Genomic DNA, 5,196 nt, shown 5'->3' on the forward strand with positions numbered 1-5,196 from the left:
TGAGTCGTATACGATATGATTTGCAATAAAAAATTTAAAAAAAGAAAAATAAAGAAAGAAAGAAGAAGAAAAAAACAAAAAAAACCCACTACCCCAGTTCAAGATGTCAAGTACTGGAGGTTTCTTCTGCGGTCGGTCGAAATGCTTTTGTTCAGACCACGTTACATCCGAAGAGAGTCTAGCTTCGCGTGCATAATATTATTATTATTATTATTATTATTATTATTATTATTTCTCGGGACTATACCCCGTCCTTCTCCGATCGACTTTCTATCGCTGACGCCTGACCATTTTAAATCAACCCCCCCCCCCACCGCCCCCCGGCACCCCCACCCCCCCGCCCCCATGTCCCCCCTCACAAAGCGAGAACTGCACAAGACAGCCGAAAAAAAAAGAAAAAAAAAAGAGACAACCGTAACATCATGGCAAGGATTGTTTTTTCCTCGGAAAGCGTGTGAAACCAGTCTTGTTGTGCAGGCGGTGCTGCTCTCTCTTCCTTGAAGTCAAGACGCGCACAGTGTCGGATTCCTGATTCCTGTCTGCAGACAATGTAGTAGGGGGCTGGGGGGGGGGGGGGGGGGGGGGGGGGGGGGGGGGCGGAGGGTTGAGGTGTTCCAAGAAAAGGAGACCCCCTCCCTCACACACCCTCACCCTCACCCCACCCTACCCACTCACCCCCCTATCTCCCTCCTCACCCCTTCTCAGCAGTCAGAAGAAGAAAGAAAAAAAAAACAACGAAAAAAACTCGCAGCTCCGTCGTAGGGGGAAATAACAACGTGCAAGATAGTGATGGAGCTAGAGTTATGTGATGAGGGGTAGGGGGGCCGGGGCGCGGGTGGGTGGGGGTGGGGGTGCAGGGAGGTGGTTACTTGCACTTGCTGAGGCTGAGCACCCTGGAGCAGGTCTTGCACTTGACGTAGCAGCACCAGTAGTACTTGCACTCGCAGCGCTCCATCACCTCCAGCGTGAAGTTGTCCGCCCCTCGCCCGCAGCACATGGGGCGGCAGTTCCCCGGGCCCTCCGTGTTGGGGTCACACAGCCTGCACATCCCGGTGGCCATGGTTAGTGTACTGTACTGTATTGTATTGTATTGTGTTGTGTTTGTATTGTTTTGTGTTGTATTGTGTTGTATTGTATTACTATTACTACTACCTTTTTCTATATTATAATTATTATTACTACTACCTTTTTCTATATTATAATTATTAATTATTTATTTATTTATTTATTTATGTAAGCTTATCTATTATTTATTCCACCGTTTCTTGGTGTGTTTTTTGTTGTTGTTGTTGTTGGTTTTTTTGTGTTTTTTTGTTTTTTCTCAAGGCCTGACTAAGCGCGTTGGGTTACGCTGCTGGTCAGGCATCTGTTTGGCAGATGTGGTGTAGCGTATATGGTTTTGTCTGAATGCAGTGACGCCGGTTTGAGCTACTGAAACTGAAACTGTATTGTATTGTATTGTATTGTATTGTGTTGTGTTGTGTTGTAATGCGTTGTATTGTGTTGTAATGTATTGTATTGTGTTGGGGTCACACAGCTTGCCCACACCAGTGGCCATGGTTAGTGTATTGTATTGTATTGTGTTTGGGGTCACACAACCTGCCCACACCAGTGGCCATGGTTAGTGTATTGTATTGTATTGTATTGTATTGTGTTGGGGTCACACAGCTTGCCCACACCAGTGGCCATGGTTAGTGTATTGTATTGTATTGTATTGTGTCGTAATGCATTGTGTTGTATTGTATTGTATTGTGGTCACACAACCTGCCCATATCAGTGGCCATAGTTAGTGTATTGTATTGTATTGTACTGTATTGTATTGAATTGTGTTGGGGTCACATAGCCTGCACACACCAGTGGCCATGGTTAGTGTATTGTATTGTATTGTATTGTATTGTGTTGTATTGTATTGTGTTGTAATGCATTGTATTGTATTGTATTGTGTTGGGGTCACACAACCTGCACACACCAGTGGCCATGGTTAGTGTATTGTATTGTATTGTATTGTATTGTATTGTGGTCACACAGCCTGCACACACCAGTGGCCATGGTTATTGTATTGTATTGTATTGTATTGTACTGGGGTCACACAACCTGCCCATATCAGTGGCCATGTTTAGTGTATTGTATTGTATTGTGTTGTATTGTATTGTGCTGCTGCCCGGGCCTTCCATGTTGGGGTCACATAGCCTGCCAGTGGCCATGGTTAGTGTTTGTGAGTGGTTCATAGTATAGTATAATATAGTATAGTATAGTGTTGTGTTGTGTTGTGTTTCATTGTATTTTATTTGCTTATTTATCATCAGTGTTGTCTTATTTATTTATTTATTTTTTATTATTATTATTATTATTATTATTATTATTATTATTATTGTTATTATCATTACTACTACCTTTTTTATATCATAATTATTATTTATTTATTTATTTATTTATGTAAGCTTATCTATTATTTATTCAACTTTTTTTTCTTTTTCTTTTTTCTCAAGGCCTGGCTAAGCGCGTTGGGTTACGCTGCTGGTCAGGCATCTGCTTGGCAGATATGGTGTAGCGTATATGGATTTGTCCGAACGCAGTGACGCCTCCTTGAGCTACTGATACTGATACTGATACTGTATTGTGTTGTGTTGTGGTGCCTGGGCTCTCCGTGTTGGGGTCACATAGTCTACACATACCAGCGGCAATGATTAGAGTGTGTGTGAATGGTTTACAGTATAGTATAGTATAGTATAGTATAGTATAGTATAGTATAGTATTGTATTGTATTGTATTGTATTGTCTCGCCTCGTGACAACTCATACACACATACAACAACAAAACCTACTACTACTACTACTACTACTACACACTATAAACACATACCACACACACACACACACACACACACACACACACACACACACACACACACACACACCGCCGCAGCACAGCTACAAGGAAGCCTCCCCCCCACCAACCACCCGACCACCCAGTCCCTACCCCCCTTTCCAGCCCACCCCCCCACCCCCCAAAAACCACCACCCACTTCCACCATACCACACCACACCACCTCCCTCCCCACACCACCCACCACCCAATCCCTACCTCCTTTACTTCCGGCCCCCACCCCCACCCCCCAATAACCACCACCCACTTCCACCATACCACACCACCTCCCTCCCCCACACCACCCCCCCACCAGGCGCCATTCTATCCACCCACTTTTTATTTTTTCTACCCCATCATCTGCACCGTTACAGTGGCATTACTCCCACTACACGCCGCTCATTTAGATTCCCCCAGCCCCCCCCCCCCCCCCCCCCCCCCCCCCCCCCCCCACTCCCCACATACACGGCCACACCCGGGTTCGTCCGTCACCAGTTCCACCATCACCATCCACCCCACACACTCTTACCTGCCCCTGGTGCCGACAGAGCCGGTCTTGTCGTCAGGGTAGCAGTAGTCTGGGGACTTGGCGTAGTAAATGAGCTCGTCCGGCGCGAAGGACTCCTTGCCTGGCTGGATGGGCACCAGCACGTGCTGCTTCTTCCGCTTCCTCCGCTTCACCTGCACGGGGGCCCCGTATCAACAGGTCAAGGTCAAGGTCAGGTCAAGGTCAGGTCAAGGTCAGTTATTTTATTTTTTATTATTTTTTTTTTTATAGTTCAGGTCAGTTCATTTCGGTTTGGTTCGGTTCGGTTCGAGGTTCATTTCATTTCAATTTCAGTTCAAGTCAGTTCAGTTTCAGGTCAGTTCGTCAGGTCAGGTCAGTTCCAGGTCAATTTCAATTCAGTTCAGGTCGATTTCAATTCAGGTCCGTTCCGTTCAGTTCAGTTCCAGTATTAGTTAGAGGTCAGCTTAGTTCAGTTTAGTTTCTTCTTCTTCTTCTTCTTCGTTCGTGGGCTGCAACTCCCACGCTCACTCGTATGCACACGAGTGGGCTTTTACCTGTATGACCGTTTTTACCCCGCCATGTAGGCAGCCATACTCCGCTTTCGGGGGTGTGTGCATGCTGGGTATGTTCTTGTTTCCATAACCCAGCGAACGCTGACATGGATTACAGGATCTTTAACGTGCAGTATTTGATCTTCTGCTTTGCATATACACATGAAGGGGGGGTTCAGGCACTAAGCAGGTCTGCACATGTGTTGACCTGGGAGATCGTAAAAATCTCCACCCTTTACCCACCAGGCGCCGTCCGTCACCGTGATTCGAACCCGGGACCCTCAGATTGAAAGTCCAACGCTTTAACCACTCGGCTATTGCGCCCGTCAAGTTTCGTTTCGGTTTGGTTTCAGTTTCAGTTTCAGTTCGGTTCACTTCCAGTGCAGTTTAGTTCAGCTTCAGGCCAGTTCAGCACATTTCGGTTTCAGTTCAATTCAGGTCAGGTCAGTTCAATTCAGGTCAGGTCAGTTCAATTCAGGTCAGCAGATGGGTAGGTAGGTAGGTAGCTAGATAGACAGACAGACAGACAGACAGACAGACAGACAGACAGATAGATAGATAGATAGATAGATAGATAGATAGATAGACAGATAGACAGATAGAGATAGGTAGACGGACAGGCAGACAGGAAGGTAGCTATAAAGATATATCGATTGATAGATGGATAGATAGATAGATAGATAGACAGATAGATAGACAGACAGACTAGACAGACAGACAGACAGGCAGATATGCATGTACATACATACGTACGAGCGCGCGTGTGTGTGTATGTGTGTGTGAATGATCACGGATGTTTGTGGAGTGTACATACATTGCGCGCAATGCATGTGCATAGTGTGTACACGGCGTTCGCGCGCGTGTATGTGCACGCGCCAACACGCGATCTGGCACCGAGAGGGCGCGAGCGAGCGAGCGGGCGGGCGAGCACTGACCTCCACTGCCAGAGCGTATCTCTGCTTGAGGGTGGAGCCGATGAGATCAAAGTCTGGCAGCGCCTTCCAGCAGGTCTTGATGGAGCAGGAGCCGGAGACCCCGTGGCACTTGCAGGCCGTCACCAGACTGTTCTGGACCACCTGTGATGGCAGTGCAGTGCAGACACAGTGCGGGTTGGAGGACAGTACAGTACAGTACAGTACGGTACGGTGCAGTACAGTAGAGTACAGTACAGTACAGTACAATAAAAACACAGTACAGTGCAGTAGAGTAGAGTGCAGTACAGTACAGTACTTTACAGTACAGTACAATAAAACACAGTACAGTGCAGTAGAA

General features: G+C 46.6%; 1 protein-coding gene across 1 annotated transcript in view; it reads right to left on the minus strand.

The window, feature by feature from the left end:
- Positions 1-865: 865 nt before the first annotated feature.
- Positions 866-5,196, minus strand: part of LOC143275612 (protein Wnt-11b-2-like) — a 272,354-nt gene continuing 268,023 nt past the window's right edge. Inside the window, exons 4-6 of the mRNA XM_076579851.1 lie at positions 4,860-5,000; positions 3,395-3,546; positions 866-1,040 (exon numbers count right to left, since the gene is read on the minus strand). Of these exons, the coding sequence (XP_076435966.1) occupies positions 866-1,040; positions 3,395-3,546; positions 4,860-5,000 (468 nt within the window). The remainder of the gene's footprint in view (positions 1,041-3,394; positions 3,547-4,859; positions 5,001-5,196) is intronic.

This window comes from Babylonia areolata, chromosome 30 (genome assembly GCF_041734735.1).
Source record: "Babylonia areolata isolate BAREFJ2019XMU chromosome 30, ASM4173473v1, whole genome shotgun sequence".
Classification (NCBI taxonomy): Eukaryota; Metazoa; Mollusca; class Gastropoda; order Neogastropoda; family Buccinidae; genus Babylonia; species Babylonia areolata.